Source organism: Camelus ferus, chromosome 11 (assembly GCF_009834535.1).
Source record: "Camelus ferus isolate YT-003-E chromosome 11, BCGSAC_Cfer_1.0, whole genome shotgun sequence".
In the NCBI taxonomy this organism is placed as follows: domain Eukaryota; kingdom Metazoa; phylum Chordata; class Mammalia; order Artiodactyla; family Camelidae; genus Camelus; species Camelus ferus.
In genome coordinates, this window is record NC_045706.1 from 74,903,164 (window position 1) to 74,924,954 (window position 21,791).

Here is a 21,791-nt window from a genome sequence, read left to right on the forward strand (position 1 = left end):
GAGAGGGAGCTCATTGAAACCATCTGTGGTTAAGATGAGGTGTATCACTAGTTTGAAAGACTGTGTGCAGCACTGTGTTTGTTGTAGCATCATTTACAATAACCAAGGTATGGAAGCAACCAGAGTGCCCGTCAGCAGATGAATGGATAAAGAAGATGTGAGCTACACACACACACACACACACACACATACACGGAATATTGCTCAGCCATGAAAAGAATGAAATATTGTCATCTGTGATGGACCTAGAGGGTATTATGCTAAGTGAATAAGTCAGAGAAAGACAAGTACCATTTGATCTCACTATATATATGTGGAATCTAAAAAAACAAAACAAATGAACTGACATAGTGAAACAGAATATACTTATAGACACAGAGAACAAACACATGTTGGTTGCTAGAGGGGAGGGAGGTGGGGAGATGAGTGACATAAGTGAGGAAGACTAAGAGGTACAAACTTCCAGGGATGAAACGAACAGCGTGAGGAAGGCAGTCAGTTATATTGTAGTACCTCCGTATGGTGACAGCTGTAACGAGACACATTGTGGTGATCATTGATTTATGTACAGAGATACTGAACGACTGTGTTCTGCACCTGGAACCAACATAGTGTTGTAGGTCAGTTAAACTTCTGTTAGAAAAATGTAGACAATTAAAAATCAAGTTGCTAATGATGGTTATCTGCGGGAGATTATGGGTGATGGTTAATTTTTACTTTATACTTTTATGTATTTCTAGTTGTCTGCAAGGAACGTGTATTGCTTGTAAAATTAGAAAGAAAGCAATAAATGTTACTACAAATGAAAAAAGAAAGACAGCAAAACAAAAGCAAAAAGTGATGAGGTGTCTCAGTTGGAGTTCAGCCAGAGGGGAAAAGCTGTGTGAGGTGTGCGTATGTGAGGGGAGGCACTGTGTGGACCTGCTTTCTGAGACTGAGAGGCCTGGGTGGGTGAGCCTGGGTCCTCCGTGCAGCTGGCCTTGAGAGATCTTAAGCAGGATAGGGCCCTGAGGCACTCGCTCTCTGTAGTGTCTGAGCTCAGAGGAAGCCTGAGCCCTCTTTAAAGGCCTCACCTGATTAAGTCTCACTCACCCAGGATCATGTCCCATTTTATTTGCTCAGAATCATTTGAATAGGGACCTTAATTCTCTCTGCAAGATCTTTTCACCTGTGCCGTGTAACACGCCCTCATCATGGGGTTGTAGCCCACCATGTTGTTGGCTTGGTCCTCACTGCAAGGGAGGACATTCGAGTACACGATACTCGAGGGCTTCTCCTGAGGCTCTGTGACCTCCTTTCATTGCCCTATGGGAGCCCTTCAAGGACCCTCCCAGTACAAGAGAAGTGTTAAAGCCCTTCTCTCCACAAACCCACCCATCGGCGCGTCTCCTCATGACATTCCTGAACACCGGGAATAAAGTAAGCTATGTGTTTTTTGCTGCTCTGCTCTGGATGGGCTAAGTTTGGCCTGGCCTGTCGGTCCCAGTAATTTCTGTGACCCTGTAGCATTTTTAGACTCCTGTTTCACAGTGATCACCTCTTCTGTGCCAAAAGGTGACACGATCTAGAAGCAAATAAAAAAATATTCATTCGACCTTTTAACTGTCCTGACTTTACCCATTATTTGACTTAAGGAGAACTGGCTATTATAAAAACAAACACACGCCATCATCTAAGGATAAAAGCCTTTGTTTCCTTCCCATCAGCCACTTGGCAGAATAGTTTGGATACATTTAAGGAAGATTTCAATTAATGCTGGAAGACTCTGAACTTGGTCTGTGTAATAAAAACGTCATCCTACAGGACTAGTTTAAATTTCTTAATGAGTCTAATTTTGTATAGCCAATGCATAGAGATCACTTAATGAGGACAGTTGTTCAGAAATAGCTTTGACTTAAAAATGAGCCAGTCGGTGTGCCCAGTGCCAAAATATCACTTATTATTAGGTTCCAGGCTGATCTTTTATACTTCTGGAAGCCTTCTGATACTCAGTTGAAAATTAGATTTTCCAAGCCTTCAAGAGTGGAATTGTTTGAAGGGTAGGACTGTGAGTAGTTTTTTCCCTGAAGAGCGGCTTTGGTTTCGGCAGGTGGTTAACCTCGCCGGACTGAAACTCCAGTTCCTTTCTCTCTACTGCCGTGGGCAGCTGCTTGTACTGTTTGTGCTCAGTTATTTCAGTTTTAGCTGCTGCCGTTAACCTGGCCTCCCCTGAGCATGCATGGTATAGCGCAAGAATTTGGGCGAATTCTATCAGCAGATTTTGCGGCTCCCTCTTTCACCCAGGACTTAGCTCATCTAATTTTCTGCTCGTGAGCCCCAGAGTGTGTCCTCTGACACCTGAGGTGTCAGTAAGCAGCTTTCACCTGCCTGAGCTGCAGGCAGAGGCGCAGGGCATGCCCCGAGCCAAAGGCAGCTTCTTATAAATCACCTGGCTACTCTTGTCTTCAGAAAGGTCTGCTGCCCACTTTCTCTCTGCCTTTGGTCCCTCTCAAGTGCCTTCAAAGAGATTCTGAAAAATATTTCTTCCAAGTTTTACAATTGTTATCTATGGGATGATTAGCCCAACTGACTGCTCTGTCATTTCCCAAAGCCAGAATAAGTCAAAAGAAAAATAAATCTAAAAGGTGATACCAAAACTGAAGGCCACTAACTGATATAGAGTGGCTAATACAGGGTTTTGTTAAGAATATTACTTGCCTAATCTGAGACACTTTATTTCTAGTAATACAGGCTAATTTTCTGTTAGATGCTTTTACCACGTAGTAGTTGGTCAAACCATCTTGATTATTTTCACCTGAATTTGTCCTAAGCCTGAGCTACAGAAAATGATAGGAAATAAATAAAAGGAAAGAATGTGACTGGACTTTGTTCTTTTAAACATCAAATAATCACACTGCCTTTTTTTCTCTCTAATGTCACCTTTTTTTAAATTGCAGTGTTAATTTACAATGTTGCATTAGTTTCTGGTGTACAGCAAAGTGATTCAGTTATATGTATATATGTTCTTTTTCAGATTCTTTTCCATTATAGGTTATTACAAGATATTGAATATAGTTCCCTTTACTATATAGTAGATCCTTGGTTTTTTATCTAATTTATATATGGAGTGTGGATATGTTAATCTCAAACTCCAAATTTATCCCTCCTCCCCTTTCCCCCAGTAACCTTAAGTTTGCTTTTCTGTGTGAGTCTTTTTTCTGTTTTGTAAATAAGTTCATTTGTGTCATTTTTTTAGATTCCACATATAAGTGCTATCATGTGGTATTTGTCTTTCTCTCTCTGACTTACTTCACTTAGTATGATAATGCCCAGTCCATCCATGTTGCTACAAATGGCATTATTTCATTCCTTTTTGTGGATGAGTAGTATTCCATTGTGTGTATATATATATGCACCACATCTTCTTTATCTACTCATCTCTCTGTGGACATTTAGGTTGCTTCCATGTCACTCAAGCAGTTCTTGAGGATCAGAGTAATTACAAAAACATGGTTATTGTGAAGTTTCACAATTACAACTTCTAATCCAGAGAGTGATGTAAACTACTTCAGTAAAAAGCACACAAAGTGTAACTTTGCAGGTAGTAACTGTGACTTCGCAAAACACAATCCACAGGCTTATAAATAGACTACAAACTAATTTCCTTGGGTAAAAGAAAATGCAAAAGTGTGAATGTTAGAGGCTCATTGTTTGATTCTGAGGAGATAATTGCATTGTTATATTTTTCCCTAGAATTTAATTTTCACATTTATAGGGTTGGTAGAAGTAGATTAGTAGCTTATCTTATTTGATAGAATGAAATTGGAATGGTTTATTATCTGTTTTATTGTGGATTCTTAGAATAGTGTTTCAAATTATTTGCATAATGGGTAAATCAGCTTAACTTAATTGTATTCACTTTCCTATATGACTTTGACCTTTTTACATTAAGAATTTCAACTCTTTTAAATTTTAATTTTCAATTGTTGATGGAGTACCCATAATTATTTTGGAGCTACTAATTATTAGTACAGTGTGAAAATGACATGAGAAATCTATCAAACTTTTGTCTTACTTGAATTGTCCCTTTTTGTATAACAGACATAAAATTTACTCCAACCTAATCTTCAAAAACAATTGTGTAACTGTTACTAATTTCAAACAACAGTCAAATAGCCAAAGACATAGAGGAAGCTTAAAGTCAGTTGAACAAGGAATGTTAGAGCAAGAGGAAGAGTAAGAAGCCACAGAGGGAGGTATTGCAACCAGTAGAACATTAGTTTTTTTTTTGGTTTTTGTTTGTTTGTTTGTTGCTGTTATTTTAAGAACTATAGAGAACTTGAAGACATACAGAGTTCTTGAAGATCAGAATGAAGCCTGGGAGGGAGAATGGAAAGGGAGCATGTTGAAGGTGGGAGCATTAAAATAAGTAGGGATTTAAGGGAAACATTTAGTTGGTATCAGAGGAGTGATTGTTCCCTCATAGCACAGGGAGCTCAGCGCAGCAGCCCTCTAGTAGTGAACACCCCTGTGGTCCAGGTTAGAAACCTTAGTGGTGGGAACTGAACTATAGCTTTGATTAGTTCAAAAGAAATCACCATCATCAACACCGTTTTCATGGTCAAAATCATTAAAATTTATTGAAGGATTTATTTTAGCCCAGGGACTTTGCTGAAAACTTTTCATCCATTAGTCATTTTTTCTGATACTAGCTGGGAGATTCTTTTGTTAGCTTTATTTACAGATGAGAAAACAGGCTTAAAAAGGTTTACTTAACTTGTCCTAAGGTCACAGAGGTAATAAGGAGCAGAGATTGGACTCAAAATTTGATTTTATGTCCCCATACTTATGCTCTTAGTTATCAATAATAAAAATAATAATCTGGAAAGAATATGAAGCCTCAGCTACCAATTTTAAGATCTCTGGTTTAGCGTTTGCCGTGAAGCAATGTAAAATTTTGTGTTGAGGCCGAAATAAGCTTCTAGCAGTGTGAATAACTCGGGACTGTGAGATGTACTTTTGCAGAGTCTCCTACTTTGGTTCCGGTAGAGACCGAGCTGCTAGGAGAAGAGATTTTGACCACCATTATTTCTGAGGCCGTCAGAGGGTTGCATTTTTCATGGAACACATTTACAGCAAAGTTCTCTTGATGTTATAAACTCGTATTTTTTTTTACCTGTTGCTTATCTTTTTTATTGTCTCTCTCTCAGGAAAAATTGGATGTAGGGGTGAGGAAAGAAGTTGATGGCATGGGAACGTCGGAAATAAAGTACGGGGACTCGGTGTGCTACATACAGCACATAAACAGCGGCCTGTGGCTCACCTACCAGTCTGTGGATGTGAAATCTGTGAGGATGGGATCTGTACAGCGTAAGGTGAGAGGCTGTCAGAGCTCTGGGTGGCGGTCATTCTGTATGACTGAAGAACCCAGCACGACAACCAGAGGTGGCCAGCCCTTCAGCCACCTGCTAACCATCATTGTTTACATGCTAAAGGTTCCATCCCACCCTCATCCACTCAGTTTTGTATAGTGAACCGAGCTGGATGTTACATCAGTGATTTAAATATTAAGTGAAGAAACTTGCTACTCCCGGGTTCTAGCTTAGTCCTCCCTGTTCGCCTGGCCCTCCGGGTGCTGCTGGCATTATGCTTCTGAAATGCAGAAGTTCTCATCCCCTCCCCTCTGTGTCCTTCAGCTACACACCCCACTGCTTACAAGACAGCAGCTACACGTCTTGGGAGTGCATGACGCCCTTCCCGACCTGCCCTGATCTGCCCTGGCCGCTTCCTCCTGTCTGCGCAGGCTCTGGGAGCCCTCTGCAGTGTCCCCTCACCACCACTCACTCACAACACAGTCCTTGTAGCCCCTCAGAGAAGCACAGCCTCCACATGTCTGCATCCTTGCAAATAGTTTCCTCTGCTTGGGATGCCCTTTAAAACTTTTTTTTCCCCCACCCAATTCCTTCCATCCTTCAGAGATTAAAAGATGGTCTTAGAAGTTCTTCCTGACTGTCTAAGCTCATCCTGCACATCGTCCTTTGTGTTCTCATAATATTGTGTGTAACTTACTAAATTTTATGTGCGCTGTCTGTGCTATTTTATCTGCTAGGCTACGTGCCTCTCTCACTGTCTCTCATTTGTGAGCTTCCTTAGGGCGCGTACAATAATACTGTAGACTGTTCAGATTTCACGTTTTTATATCACCGTGTAACACAGTGCACAGAGTCTAATAACAGGACAAATACTATTTCTATGAACATGAGACCTCGGGTCTCTTCATTCTCGGTAGACTTGCTCATCGTAACACGCATGTTCCAGTAAGGTTGCTCAGAGTGACTGTGATCTCTTCAGGGTGACCAGCGCTGCTTTTAGTGACATCAGGGGCTGGCTCTGTTTGGATGGAGCTGGTCTTAGACGCGTCCCTGTACCACCTTTGTCAGAGCTGTGGACGGAGAGCCAGACCCAGATCATTTTCACAACGAGATGATCACTTGTGTTTGGGGTCTTTGATCCAGGCTCATCAGTCTGAATGTATTTGTTTGTATTCAGTATTTGTACATCATTCACTATTTCCTGCAGCTGAGCCTGGCAGTTTTTAACTTTTTATTATGGGGAAAAATAGTGCAGTTAGACCCTGTGTGTTCATCAGTCATCTTCAGCATTTTCAGTGCTCTCCTGCTCTTTCTTTTTTTCAGGGTAAGGGGGAGGGAAAAACAAATTCACATGTGGCTGTTTGGTGCTTGAATGTGGCTAGCAGTATAAGAACTGAATTTTTAGTTTTGCATAACTAATTTAAATTTAAAAGCTTATACTCAAGTTATTAGAAAGCTTGTATGCATGTTTGGAACAACTTGGATATGTGAATGTACCTTCCCAACTGTAAATGTCAATGAATTCTAAAAAACAGTCAGATATTTTCACTGATAACTTAGTATTCAAATCAAGTTATTCTAGAAGCATAAAATACATACTGGATTATGAAGACAAGGAATGAAAAAAAAGTAAAATATCACATTTACAAGTTTGTATTTTTATTACATGTTGAAATAGTAATATTCTCTATACGGTGGATTAAATCAAACATAGTATTAAAATTAATTTTACCTTTTAAAAACACATTAATGTTAGTTCTGGAAAATTCAAAGCTACATGTTTTAAAACAACTTCCTCACCACCCATCCCTGATGACCTAGTGCTTCCCTCCCACCACTGCCGCTCTCAGGGATAAACCCTATCCTTTCTTGTCGTGTTCTAGAGGTGAGTTTCAGTGTTGGGCTTTTTATTTTATTTTATAGGGAGTGATTTTATTAGATTTGCCATTTTGCTTTCTGGGTTGTTAAACATTAATATTTACCAGAAGGGTAGATGTTCAAAGTATGATTTCACAAACCATAAAGAACAGAGAGGAAACAAAGGAAGTTCTTAACTAAGATATTACTTTTTAAGGGCTGTTGTCTAACATCGCTTTTTCCTTTGAGCCTTTATTGAAAGTTTAACATGGCATGTGGTTATAGGAAAAGTATAGGTAAAGATGATAGCACATAGACATATGTTTTTGAAGAAATAGAAGTAAATTTCAATCAGAAAATAGCTAGAAACTCTTTAGGTGTTATTTCCCTATTCTATGATTCAGTGGAAAATGCGGGGGAAAAAAAAGAGGCTTAAACAGTTCTTTCAGCCTTTTTTTTGTTCATGTACCCCTTGAATGAATTTTTAAAACCATATACTTCATGACATAATTTTCATTATAAATTTAAATTGTTGCATATTAAATGGTTTCTGGTCTGCAGTACACATGAACATTTTAAACCAAACTGTACATATGTCATTTAAATATGTTGTATGGGAAATAAATCCCAAGAGTTTCCACAATTTCCTCACCTTATTCTACTGAGTTCAATAAAGCACCAAGCACTGGCAATTTCATCTTCCAAGTGTACGTCATTCCAGTCCCCTCCGCTCCACCCTTAAGAATCTAGTTCCGCCTTTATCATGGCCGGTGTGCACTGTTTCCATTGCTTCCTAACCATCTCTGTGCCCTCAGTCTGACCTGCCTCCAGTTCACTCTGACTGGGTGACGCCATGCTTAGAACCCTTCGAGGCTGAGCCTTATTCCTGTTGTAATTCGAGTCTCCTTACCATGCAGGACAAACCAGCTGACTCATCTCACCTCCTGCTTCAGTCCACTGTGGTAATGCCGACGTTCTTTATTACTACCCCGTCTCTTATTCCTTAACCAGGATTAAAGCCAAAATGGGGCTTCCCTTCTACATCGTAGGCTAAGAAAGAGCTTGCCTTGTGGGAGAGTCTGATGGGGTGTTGAGACACTAACCAGTCTTGTTTACACTAGTAAAGTTACATGTGAAACAGACTTCATGGGCCATGGAAGGGCCAACCTAATACAATCTCTACTGTAAATTTATTACTTCTTCTAGAATACATCTACTGTATTGAATCTTTATCGAGAGATTAGATTCAGTGTGGCTGTGATAGATGAGGCCTTCCCAATCTAGAGCTCCTAATTTTTATATGCTTCCCAGTTTGCTAGTGTCTTCAAATCATTTTATTTTATGAGAAAAGCATATTAGTGGTGGGTTTGCCAAATCTTTGCTTATTTAAAACTGACTTTCTGTTGTTATTTCCTATGAATAAACCTTTGGCTAATTAAAAAATGTTTGAGTCACTTCTCATAGCTTCTCTGTATCCCACCTAGTGTGACAGTCATGCTTTGATGCAGAAATATAAATGTACTGATGGTGCAGTGATGCACAGACCCTGCTGGGTGTTGCACACATGCAGTTTATACATTGCATTACCTTTTAAAAAATTAGCTCTGAATTATAAAATGCATAATATCATAATTATGTCCCCAAGGCTTTTTAACTAGCACATTAGGTCTTTTAAAGCTGAGAGGAGAATTGCTCAGCCCTCCCTCTGGCTTTTTTCCCTTTCAGTTGTGGTTTCTTTCTCAGGAAGGCAGCTGGTTCCCCTCCTGCACGTCAGCACCTTCCCTTGCAGGAGTCCTATCGTTCCCACCTGTCCTCTACAATTTGCTTCTCAAATGTGTCCTCCAAATCACTCATTTTGTTTTCTTTGATGGCATTCTGTTCCTCCGGCTCTCTCAGTGCCTCTTTGAAGTGTTAATTTCCTTGTATTTTTCATGATCTCACTCCGGTCACTTTTTATCTCAGCTTGCTGTCTCTTCATCTGTTCTGGCTGTTCTTCCCAGTCTGTCTCCTCCCTGGGAATTTTCACCCCTCTTTCACAGAAGTTATGCCTTCTTACACCTCGTGGCCAAGTGAAATAGATCATATATTTAAACAACGTTCTGCTATTTCTATTTTATCAGACTTTTAAAAAATTAGCAGTGATTGCTGGATTTTATCAATTAAAGAGTGCTAAAAATCATGTTTTAGTGTCCTTTAATTTGCTGATAAATAAGTTAATAGACATCATGATATTGATGAATCCTTAAATTCATAAACTAAACCTTGCTTGGCTATAGTTTATTATTCTTTTCAAATCTTGTTAGATTCTATTTGTATTTTATTTAGAACTTATCTAGGATTATCATGTATATTAATTTATATATAAAGTTTATATAATAATTTTTCTTTCTTTATGGGCACCAGAATTTGAATTTCATACAATTCTCAGGTTTCATGAAATATTCTATTTTTGGCTTTTTTAACCATTAGAAAATGTAGAGACTATTTGTAGCTTACAGGCAGTACAGAAATAGTCTGTAGTCCTAGTTCACTGAGCAGCCTGCCATTGAAAGTGTCTGTTCTGTGAAGGTTCATTAGAGCTCGCTTGTGAAACCATCTTGTCCTGCAGTCTTTGAAATACTGGATCTTAAATTTCCTTTCCAATCTCTTTTGAATAAATTGATGTCATCAAATTTTCTACTTAGTTGGGGTGATTCCTTTTGATGATTCTTGATTTGCTAGGAAGCTGTCCTTGTCTTCTAGGATAGTTATGTTCTTAAAATCTTGAAAAGTTCTTCGGCCATTAAGTTCTATGCAGCATTGTCTTGCTATAAGTTTATAATTTTAATGTCTTTTGTGTCTTATATTCTGTTCTCTGTGTTTTTTTTGTTTGTTTGTTTGTTTGTTTGTTTGTTTGTTTGTTCCATTTTATCTTTAGCCTGCTTTGTGACAGGTTTATCTATTTTATTTATCTTTCAAAAATAAACATCTTGTGTGTATTCATCCTTTTCTAGCATTCTATTTGATTTCTTGTTCATTAAATTCTCTTTTTATCTTCATTAATCCCCCCTTTCAATTTTATTTGTTTTTCTTTTAGAGTCCTTAAATGAGTAATACATTCCTTCATTTTAATCATTTTTCCTTTGTGAATGAAGGCATTTAAGGCTATAAAATTGACTCTGAATACAGATGTATCTCTGTCTCATTGATTTTGGTGTAAGGAGTTTCCCTTACATTGCTTTCTAGATAGTTTATAATTTTGGTTCTAGTTACTAATTTGAGTTTGGTATTCCTGATTAAATGTTCTAAAAACATCTGCTGTTGGTGTTGAGTGAGAGAAGGTAGACACAAATGGTTCTTTTTGTATATAGTACACAACTGACCTTCGCTGTTGAAAGCCATGGAGGGTGGGGGACGTGGAGAACAGGGGCAGGAAGGGGGTGTAAGGTGCTGTAATGTCCTCTTTCTTGGTCTGGGTGTTGGCTACATGGTTTGTTCACTTTGTGAATTTCATTCAGCTCTTAAGATTTTGCACTTATTTCTCCATGTTATACTTTCATAGAACGTTTGAAAACATAAAGCCTAACAAAAGAATAAAATAAATACTTTCACAAGCACTGAGATGCCTTAGAAGCACTACTCATTATTACTAATTTACCCACCTAAGTTCAAAACTTCTGTGTAACTGTTATCCCATGTAATGTTTCCCTTTGCTGCCTTGTTCAAAGTTTGCTTAGAATGTGGATGAATCATTTGAACACAGGTATGCGAAAACACTCTGGTGTCTGTTTTGCTCAGATCAGTACATGTATTGATTTGTTCTTTAAAACAACAATGGATTCATCTTTAAATGAATAACTGAATAAATACATTGCATGACTGATTTGTACAGGGACCTGTGCGTATTATTTTACCTGAACACGACAGCCTACAGCCCCCTCCACCTGCCTTTTGATTCTGTTTACTGTCCTAGCTCACCTTTTTGAGAGGCTTCTTTAAAAACATGCATTTAAAAAAGAGATTTTAGGGGTAATGGCATTATTTCTGCTTTCGTCCAGGCTATTATGCACCACGAAGGTCACATGGACGACGGCCTAAATTTATCCAGATCTCAGCACGAAGAATCACGGACAGCACGCGTCATCCGAAGCACAGTCTTTCTCTTCAATAGATTTATTAGGTACGCAGTCCTTTGTTGTTGTGGCTGGTGGACATTTTATTTCAGTTTCCTTATCGGATTTACAAATAAACAAGTCTAAAATACACCATGGTGGGAAATCTCATACTATTTGGTAGTTCTGCAGAACACATTAGAAAATGCTAGTTAGATAATTTTATGTCTTTCTTTTAAAATAACTTTTTAAAAAGGACCGTGGTTTTGGATATGGTACATGTAACTTGTAATTGGTGGCTGTGTGTCAGGGTTATTCTGCAACATACCCTGGTGCTGGGCCTTTCCCCCTGGGGCAGCACAGCCTGGATGCCTTGTGGGTTTGAACTGTATTTAAAAGCTAAAGTGATTCTTGTGATAAGGTTTCCCGTTTCCCACCTAATAATGGAAGCAATTGCATATCTACAAAACCAAATCAAACTTGTGTCCAAAGTGTTTTCTTTTCTTTTTTTTTTTTTTTTTGATCAACAATGTCAGATTTATACTCAAGATAAGAACTCAAAATTAATGAGCATTTGTTTAATATGGAAGTCACTGTTAATTAGGCCAAGGTAAGTTTCAGTGAATTGGTAAACAATATTCTGATTAGAGTTGAATTACAAGAGACCAGCAGAATAAAAATTAAGCCATTATAGACAGCTATTCAGATAAATTTGGATCACAGGAAACCAGAGAGGGAAGCGGATCAAGACTTTCAAAGTGTTTTCTGATAGCAGTGCACCAGTAAGTACTCTGATTTGTGATGGGCATCATCTCTCTCTGTAAACTTGCCAATTTGGTGGGGAAAAAATTGACATACATGTATATATTTATAGTATGTATATATTTATTTATAATTATTTTTGAAAATTTGCATTTATGTGAGAATTGTGAAAATGGGTTTATTTCATGTTTGTTGACCTGATTTCTTCATTTATTTTTATGATTTACCCTATAATTTGTGAATTTTTCTGTTAGGCTGTTACGAGCTTTTGTTACATTAGAGATATTAATTTCCTGTAATCATTTATAAATTTCAAATATTCTCCCAGTTTATTGGTTTGAAAAATATTTCAAGAAGTTCTTTTCATTGTAGTTTACTCAATAAATTATATTTTACAGCATATTAAAGGCCTTCACCACCAAGATTATATAAATATTCACTTAATCTCTACTTTTGTACACCATCCCACTGTGTGTGTACATTTGTGCAAATAATGTGCACAGCATTCAGCTTCATCATATCCTTAGTATTTATCTTATTTCCCTGCCTCATCTAAACTCTAATCCTTTTCAGATGGAGGAAAGCTTAGAGATGGGGTAAGAGTCAGATTTTTATCATTTGATATAGGACTTCTTGTAATAAATACTCAAATTTGAAATTGTAACTTACTTTCAAATCAGTTCAACTTAGATTTTTTCCATCTTGTTCTTTCCATAGTTCTTATTTACTACAGCCCAGTCAGTTCTATAAAGCTTAAGGAAATAATCATCATAAATATTTAAAATAGTCAATTTTCCATGTCGTTATATTCATCAGCCTGACTTCTTCTAGTGCAAAAAGACAGGTTTTTATTATAGTGTGACTTGTGTAGTGCTCTCAGAAGCACTACAGAGATTCCATTTGGCAGGCAATAGCTAACTTAATACCAGAGAAAAACCTGATTATTTGTTTTTAAACGTATTTTGTCAGAAAGATACTGTATCAGTTCAGACTTAATGTACTGATGGCATGGCTTAAGTGACATTCTGTATGTTGAGTGAGATTACGACAATTCATCTTGGATGTGATTTGCTTTATCACATTTGCTCTTTGCTCAAGACTACTCATTTTTTTTATAAAAAAAAAAGCAGGGTCTGTGATTTGGAAGGTTAATTTTAGAACCTAACACTTGCTTAATTCGTTTAGAGAGAGAACCAAACATGAGAAATTTAGATTCTGTGGCAGAAGTACTTACTGAATAATGTATTTGCTACTTTGTATTGAAATTCAGTTTTTACTTGGGTTATTTGAATTATATTCATTTATATACTCATCTTGATAAAGTAGAATGGCTATATAACCTGCATTTAACTATTGTTAGCTCTCTGTATCCCAGGGGTTTGCATCCATGGATTCAGCCAACCATGAGTCAAAGATATTAGTAAAAAACAAATTCTAGAAAGTTCCAAAAAGCAAAACTTGAATTTGCTGCATGCTGGCAGCTATTTACATAGCATTTGCATTGTATTTACAATTGTTTATAGTATTTACATTGTATTGCAGATTGTTAAGTACTTTAGAGGTGATTTAAGGTCTACAGTATGATGTGTGCAGGTTGTATGCAGAGGCAGGCATGGCTGCTCTGAGTCAGCCTGAACAGATTGCATCCATCCATCCACTCCATCACTGAACCGGAAACAGGGTTATAGCTCAGTCTAAGAGCCGGTCCCTCTTGTGTTACTTTCATAGCCAAAGCCTTAATAATCAACTCAACTACCAGTCTTCAGACTTTTTCCCTGTTTTCTGCCAGTTACTCGCCCAGAATATGTTCTACCTGGCTAACTGTTCTGGGTGCACTGGAAAATGAGTATTCTGAGTGCCCATTCTCCTTTTATTGGGTGGAATGCTAAAAAATGTCAGTTTGATTTAATTGGCTGATGGTGCTGTTTTGCTCTTGTGTTCCCTTACTGATTTTTGGTCTGTATGTTCTATTAATATGGAGAGAAGGGTATTGAAGTCTCTGACTATAACTGGATTTTTATGTTTCTCCTTGGCAGTTCTGTCATTTTTTTCTTTGTATGTTTTGAAGCTCTGTCATGAGGTTTATAAAAATTTAGGATTATGTCCTTTTAATGAACTGATCCCTTGATAATTATTATGAAATTACCTTTTTAAAATTCCTGGTGATATTGGCTATGACATAAACTTTGAATGATGTTAATATAGAACTTCTCTCTTTTTTCCTTGGTGTTTTCATTGTATATTAAAAAAAAAAAAACAAACTCTTTTACTTTTTCTGTAACATAGTCTAATTCTACTACCATTGGTTTCCCCCAATTTTTTCCTTCATTTTTTTTGTCTTTGATAAATTAAGATAAAAAAAAATATCTATATTGGATAGAAGTTCTAAAACTTGGCATCATTAACAATTTTACAGTCTTGGATAGCATTTTTTTCTGGCAAAAAAGGCTTTTCCTAGAAAGCGATCGAATGGTTACATTTCTGATGGCATACATGTTCAATTTAGTAACCTAAAAACTGACATTTACTGTTGTTTTCCTTTAGGTTTGAAAATGTAGATATTATATTTGAATTTTTTTAAAATTTTATTCACTCTAGTGTGATGAGAATTGTATTTGACTTTGTTATGGAGAAATAATCTACTGACAAGTCATTTCTGTTGCTTTTCAGGTAAAGAAAGATTTATAGAGGTGATAAAATTAGGTAATTGATGAATTTTAATGATATAGTTGATCTGGAATTTTATGCAGAAACTTTAGGATAGTCATGCAGTTCTACTATTTCAAGTGTTAATAAGGCTGAAGTCAAATATTCCAGAATTGTTAGTAATTTTATGTAAATGATGATACATTTTAAAAGTATTTTTGAGCATCGTAAAGTTCAAAGGCAAACTGATTTTTCATTTATAAGGTTTTTGTTGTTTTTAAAATGTTAATTACAATAGTCAGGTAATTAGCTAGAAACATTTCCTTGAAGAAGATACTGCCACACAGTTTTGCTGATGCAGAGGGTAGAAAGGGAAGTATAGTATTTTTATGCATTAAATTTTGTCATGACTAATATGAATATTAGTATATCAACTATAATACAGGCATTCTTCCATTCTTTTCTTGTATCTATTATGAATTTTTATAAATAAGCTTTTTATTTTGGAATAACTTTGATTTACAAACACTGTAAAATTCTTCCCAAATACACACAAAGCTGTCAGTTTTAGAATGCAGAATCTCAGAAGGCTCAGCAGATTGGTGCATTTACGTGCCAGTGGTATGTTTTTCTTCAAAGCTAGAGAATGCAACTTGGTGCTGTTTCTTAGCCTACCTTCTAAGTATTTCTTTCAGGTGATAGAAAAGCCTGTTAATATATTGTTTCCTGATTAATAAATGAATTTTATAAATTATCATTATTAGAATATATTTTTAAATTGACAGGAGCTAGACAGGATGACAGTGAGTGTCAGTGATAGCATGGCAGTTAACAGTTTGTACTTCCAAAACAAAACAGAACAGTTAAATGTCAGAATTATGAACCTGGAAAGTTACATCTTAAGTCTTGAAGGATGGAGTGCTTCAAAATGAAAATGAATTGGTTTTTACGTATTTAGACCATTGGCTTTGGAGACATTGGTTCTCCAGCCCCTTTGGGTGTTCTTCCAGATGAGTTTCTCTTGATACTGGTGCTTTCAACGTATAGCGTTCTGTGTGCTTGATAGACTGTAACGCTTCTCATCTGAGTATATTTATTACTGTTGTTTGAGGGCCTTTCGTACATGTTCCTTTTGCAGGAGTCTCAGGAGAGTGAGTAGAGCTTTAAATCATCTCTAGACTAAAAAGTAATAGAACAAAATTGGGAATCACTGATGTAGAGAAATGTTTGTTATTTATTTTAGGGGCCTTGATGCTCTCAGCAAAAAAGTGAAGGCTTCCGCAGTAGACTTACCTATCGAGTCTGTGAGTCTAAGTCTGCAGGACTTGATCGGTTACTTCCACCCACCAGAGGAGCACTTAGAGCATGAAGACAAACAGAACAGATTACGAGCTCTGAAGAACCGGCAGAATCTCTTCCAGGAAGAGGTGAGTTTCTGCCAATATTCATCTCTCTTCTGTCGTTGTCTTGGAGAAACAACTTTTTGGTGGGAAGACTGTATTTGACATTTGCATTTTGAGATGCAGATGAGCAGGTGTTCTACTCTACAAGGGAACAAGGGGACCAGGCCATGGAGAAATCCTGCAATTATTTTTATTTCTCATTCACAAAGTATTAATTTTAAAAGATGAAAGTCTTTGCTCCCTTGGCAAAGGATGTTTTCTTTCACTGTCTGCTCAGTCTTCACTCTGATCATTTGCTGCACTGTCATTTGCTTTCTGCTAGTTATAAAAAATGGATACTCAAAGTGTCTAAATGAATACAGGCTTTGGAAAGCACGAGGGTTTCCAAACTGTTGAGCTGGCTCCTTGGGGCTCCTGGGAAGTGCCTTAGGGTTCGCCAGGAGCTTTGGTTGGGGATGGAGTCTGCCTGGGGGCGGGGCCACCTGAGGAGCTGGGCTGCAGGCTCTCTGCCTGGGCAGGGCAACCCTCCTTTCTCCTTTCATGTATAGTAAGTTTCTGCGTGTGATTTCATCTTAGGAAAGTTCCACTAGAAAGACAGTGTCCATGGGGACCTAGAAATCTTCTTTGGGCCACAAATTCCCTGTGTGAAATGAGTTAATTTAATTGGTCAGCTCTTGATAGCATTCCTTTCACGTGCGTTGCCTCATTTGACAACCTTGATCTAGCAATGATAACAAAAGCATAATTTCAAATTTAGACAGCATCTTACAAATTTCTATAATGAATTTTTGATTTGCTTTAAAGATACATATTTTCATGAGCTTTTCTTTATTAATTGATTACATCTTCAGTTAAATATTAAAAGTAATAATGGTGATGATGCCAGTGTCCATGATGATGTCATCCCTGAGAGTGAGGACCTGCTCTTCTGCTCACGTGGGAGTAAGGGCTCATTTTCCTCTACTCACCTGAGGTTCATTGGTTGGGGCCCGCAAGTTAGACTGACAAAAGACAGATGAACAAGTGAGAAACAAATAGATTATTAAAGTGTACATTGTGTGCCTTCATGGGAGTGCTCAGTAATGATTAACTCAAAGAGGTGATTAGAACTTAGTTTTATATAGCCTTTTAACACAAAGAACAGTAAATTTGTGGAGAAGTGATAAGACAAAGGAGAGGAATTTTGAACTTCTCGGTGCAGCAAATTGTGGGACGGTAAGTACATTGGGAAACCAGTGGACAAGAAGGGCCAGTTCACATAGATTGCTTTGTGCAGGTCTGGGCTGGTGAGACCCTGGCATGGTCTCAGTCGTCCTTCCGTCCTTCCTGGCAGGGCAGAGAAGGGTAGAGAATTTTTCTTGTGTTTGCTTTTCTCAGTTGCCTTCAGCCCAAAATAATCCTTATGCCAAAGTGGCGTATTTTGGGGTGGCACACTCTGAACCCCTTCACTTACTCACGGGAGAATAAATACTGTGATGACTGAGTCATTAGTCTACTCTCAAGCCTTGCAGATCTAAGGGTGAAGTACACATTTTTATATCGTTCTGCTTCTGTTGAGAACAGCACTCAGGATTGAAAAGGCACTTGAATTATTTCAAGATCATTTTATTTCACGTGCAAGTGGGTTTCTTCCTGTCCTTCGAATAAACGATTTCAATTTTCTTTATGATTAACAGACTTATTTAAGCCGGCCTTTTTTTTTTTTTTTTAATCAACTTAGCACCTCTTGTCTGTGAGCAGAGTTGCAGTTTCTGATGGTGGTTTTCGACCCCTGCAGGGAATGATCAACCTTGTGCTGGAATGCATAGACAGGCTGCATGTCTACAGCAGTGCCGCTCACTTTGCTGACGTTGCCGGCAGAGAAGCCGGGGAGTCGTGGAAATCAATTCTGAATTCTCTGTACGAGTTGCTGGGTAAGCAGTATGACTGGGTTTTCAAAGCAAGGGACTCTTGTCTATTCAACATGATTGCATAAATTACAGCAGTTTTATCACACGCTTCTTAATCGAGGCCTTCAAGTGTTCCTTTAGTTGCACTGAAGTCAATGATGTTTCATATCCGAATCCATCTCTGAGTGTGATATGTGGCCAGAGCAGCAGCTTTGCCTTTGGTTAAGGGGGAGGGTCGTCTCGGGTGTAGTTTTGTAGGCAAGGGGCCTCTGTATGGATGCGCGTTAACTGTTTTCTTTTCCGACTCTGAAGTTAGTTCCGCAAGAGCCAGTCTTCTCGCAGTCCCATGTTGTCCGGGCTCCCCACCGGTCTCCTCCTCCGGGCCTGTTGGGACCTGCACTTGCAGCTCCCAGGCACCCTTGGCGCACCCTCAGCAGCAGCGGCGGGGCTTGACGCTGCGCTCCTCTTGGCGGGAGGCAGCCCTCCCCAAGGCTGTTGGCTGCCTTCAGTGTGGCGATGGGTGTCAGAGGCTTAGCATAGCACAGTACTGTTCTTCACACGTGTTCCTGTTTCTTTTGGACACCTTAGTTATCATCTTCTCCCTCACTGACATAGTAAGACTTTCTTCAGCAACTTCTCTTTTTGTTCTTGTTGTTTTTGCCTTTTAAATATGTCTTAGAAAAGAAACTTCACTTGGAACTCGTGGATGGAGCAAGGAAGATTCTGGATTAGCTGAAGGCATGGCATTGTGATTATTGCGAATGCGTGCTGGCTCTCGGTTTCCTCCCATTCTCTGAACACAGCAGCGCACATCCCATAGGCCGGCAGCCTCCACGCCAGCTCCCTGGCTGCTGCTCGGCCAGTGTTTGAGGGAGAGGCACCTGGGGCCGTGTTGATAGCAGGAGATTGTCAGGTTTCTGGTTGATCTCTGTACCTCCGCTTCTTGTCTCCACCACCTGTATTTCAGACACCAGGGGGCCCTCACACACGTCTTTCTGCATTTCACTGACTCTGATGCCTGGTGTGTCACCTCTTGTTCTGGTCTTTGGGGTACTCAAATTGCAGGGCTAGTCTGCCCTTTCCTTTTCACCTGTGACCTCACTTCATCTCTAGTCACCCGGCATCACGTCCTTCCTGCCCTTACCTCCAGTCCAGTGCTGTACCTCCAGAGGGTTTAGAATTATTTATATCAGAGATTTGATATACAGTAAACATGTATTTATACTGAAATATATATATGGCATATGTTTCTTAAATATATGCATTTATTTCCTTAATTCTTTACATCCCATTTGATTAATGAAGGATTTAAGGGAGCTGTTAAAATAGACGTAATTAGAACCCCCGAAAACTCATGTCTTGATGGATGATAACAGTATAATAGCCCTAAATATCTCTAAGATAACACATAGTGATTTCAAGCTGTGCATGTTTTATGGCTTTTAAACTCATTTTTTCATGAAACAAGAGACACAATTTCTAAATATACTTTCTACACATGCACATGCACATACGCGCACGCATTCTTAACTGTAACTTTTGTGTTTCCACACTGCTACTCCTGAGAGGGTTTTTGTCAATCCCCTGCCCCTCTGTGTGTGTGTGTGTGTGTGTGTGTGTGTGTGTGTGTGTGTGTGTGTGTGAACCTCTCCTCAGAAAAGCTTCCTTTTCCCTTTTGTCTGTTTTCCCGAGTGCCTTGCCTCTTAATTCCTTGTACAGGATCCTGACAGGGTGTCCTTTGTAACAGAGTCTGTGTCACATTGGGGGAACATGGACTTGGAGTCTAGTGGGTCTAGGTTTCATAGAAGCTTCATCTGTTCATCAAAGATTAATTGATGCCTGCTAAGGGAGGTGCCCTGCTCTGGGCAACGAGGCACAGTTGTGAACAGGATCTAGTCCCTGCTCTCATGAAGCTTATGGTGAAGTAAGACGGACACTGTGAATCACAAAGCTAGCCACAGTGAGTGCCGTTCCTGACTTTACTGCCTCTGCCATCTCGATACAAGTTACTATTAAATCATGTTAGTAAGGGACTAACTTATAGTTACTAAAAGACTGATAAATTTGACTACATAAAAATTAAAACTTTGAGGATAAATATTACAAAATAAAAAACAAATGAGAATTTTGTAAAATATGCAATCTGTATGAAAGACAAAGGCCCAGTTTCTGTAATATGTAGAGTTTTCATAAATCTGTAAGAAAAATTAATTTCATCTAATAGAAAAACAGATGACAGGTGGCCACAGGTAGTTCCCAGAGCAATAGATAAGCAAGAGTCTCAACATGACAATAAAGAGATGGAAATTAAAATAATAAATAAAGAGCAGATTTCACTTGTTAGATTGGCACAGACAAAAACCTTGGTAGCACCTGTCACTGGGGAAAATGTTGGGTAATATCTTCCTGGTGGAAGTGTAAATTAATGATAGTATACATAAAAATTTATATATATATATATATATATATATATCCTTTTACTCTCAGAATTTCTACTTTAAGAAATGTATTTTAGAGATACATTTGTACCAGAGTACAAAGGATGTCCACTTCAAAATTGTTTATAAGTGGCATAAAAATTGAAAACAATTTTTCTGTCAACAGGGGTTGGTTACATAAGTAATGGTACACCTCTAAAGTGTAGTGCTGAGTTATCACTGAAAATTGAGATTAAATACACCATTTGGAAAATTGTATGAAATAGGCCAGAGTGCTGGTCTTTTTAGTATGGCAATCTAGGACATGGTATTAAGTTAAAAAAAAAAAAAAGCAAGGATGTAAACTTAGATTCCAATTCCATAAAATTAAAAATATGTAGAGAAAGATACATTCTTGTATAAACATTCGACATTCTAACGGATGCACAGAAAAACATAGGTGGCTGCTTCTTGGGAGCTCTTTTATTTTTCTGTGTGTTCTATTACATATTTATTCTTAATCTATTTACATGTATTATTTTTATAATTGAAAAAACAGGCAATAGAAATGTATAATGCTGGAAAATTGATGATGAAAAGAAAAGCCAATGTATTAATTCCAGTTGAGGTGACACATAGAGCATTTAGGTCAGTGCATGTAAAGTGCATATAAAGAGACCCCCTTTCAGTACACGTGGTAGTTTTACTGACGGTTGTTTCAGGAGGTAGAATTATGAGAGATTTTGTGGTGTAAATGTTCCTTTGACAACTCTTGATTTTCTGTTTTTATTGTAGTGAACACTGATTTCATGATCATAAAAAATAGAATAAAATCTGGTTGACTTAAGAACCGTCTGCTGCCAGTAGTTTCTGCTGCAGCCAGGGTGCTCACAAGAGGGGCAGGCCTGTGTGCGTACGTGGGTGTTTGCCGTGGTGGGGTTGTCTCCGGTCGGCAGCAGTGCTTGGAGTTCAGTAAGATCCTGGTATCTCACTGTCCCTCTTTACACAGCTGTCAGAAAGTTTGGGTCAAGTACCCAGTCCAGATTTATTAAGCCTCCTCCCTATTCTTGCAGAAAGGTGGACAGTAGATTCTCTCAGGAGGTTCTGGTGTGAAATCAGCCTTCTTCCTCTTTTACTTCAGCAGGCTTATTTAGCCTGGTTAGAAAAGGAGGAGGTGGGAATGATCATCTGTAACAATTTTAAAATTTGACATGGATATAGTTAATATGTGTTTTAGGTGGAGAACGACAACAGTAGATGTGTGAGCCTGCCATCGGGAGGACCTAAGGGTCTCATGGGCACCAGTATTCATAGTTTGAGAAGCATTACCATGGCATGCTTTCATACATCTTTTCTGACATCCACACAATTAATC

General features: G+C 38.3%; 1 protein-coding gene across 1 annotated transcript in view; it reads left to right on the forward strand.

The window, feature by feature from the left end:
* Positions 1 to 21,791, forward strand: part of RYR2 (ryanodine receptor 2) — a 543,213-nt gene that overhangs the window by 254,234 nt on the left and 267,188 nt on the right. The window contains exons 13-16 of the mRNA XM_032491926.1: positions 5,190 to 5,354; positions 11,246 to 11,367; positions 15,951 to 16,134; positions 17,831 to 18,023. Coding sequence (XP_032347817.1) covers positions 5,190 to 5,354; positions 11,246 to 11,367; positions 15,951 to 16,134; positions 17,831 to 18,023 — 664 coding nt within the window. The remainder of the gene's footprint in view (positions 1 to 5,189; positions 5,355 to 11,245; positions 11,368 to 15,950; positions 16,135 to 17,830; positions 18,024 to 21,791) is intronic.